Source organism: Aptenodytes forsteri, unplaced genomic scaffold (genome assembly GCF_000699145.1).
Source record: "Aptenodytes forsteri isolate BGI_AS27 unplaced genomic scaffold, ASM69914v1 Scaffold147, whole genome shotgun sequence".
Lineage (NCBI taxonomy): Eukaryota > Metazoa > Chordata > Aves > Sphenisciformes > Spheniscidae > Aptenodytes > Aptenodytes forsteri.
In genome coordinates, this window is record NW_008795320.1 from 253,551 (window position 1) to 253,770 (window position 220).

General features: G+C 61.8%; 1 protein-coding gene across 1 annotated transcript in view; it reads right to left on the reverse strand.

Moving 5' to 3' along the window:
* CRLF1 (cytokine receptor like factor 1) overlaps nt 1-220 on the reverse strand; it is a 43,842-nt gene that overhangs the window by 2,361 nt on the left and 41,261 nt on the right. The window contains exon 6 of the mRNA XM_019472192.1: nt 35-213. Within this exon, the coding sequence (XP_019327737.1) occupies nt 35-213 (179 nt within the window). The remainder of the gene's footprint in view (nt 1-34; nt 214-220) is intronic.

The following is a 220-nucleotide window of genomic DNA, read 5'->3' on the forward strand; positions in this document are numbered from 1 at the left end:
CGGGGAAAAGAAGTGCGAAAGGCTCCTTACCTACCTGGTTGCGTGTTTTGTGCGATTTCTGCAGCCACACGCGCCACTGGTCGTAGAGCTTGATGCCGAGGTTGGAGCAGCCGTAGGCGTGTTTCTTCACCCACCCGAAAAACTGCTTCAGCTCCCGCCGCAGCGTCGTGTTTTGCTCCCCCCCTTTGGGGTCGCAGCCCCCCGCCGCTCGCTCAGCGGG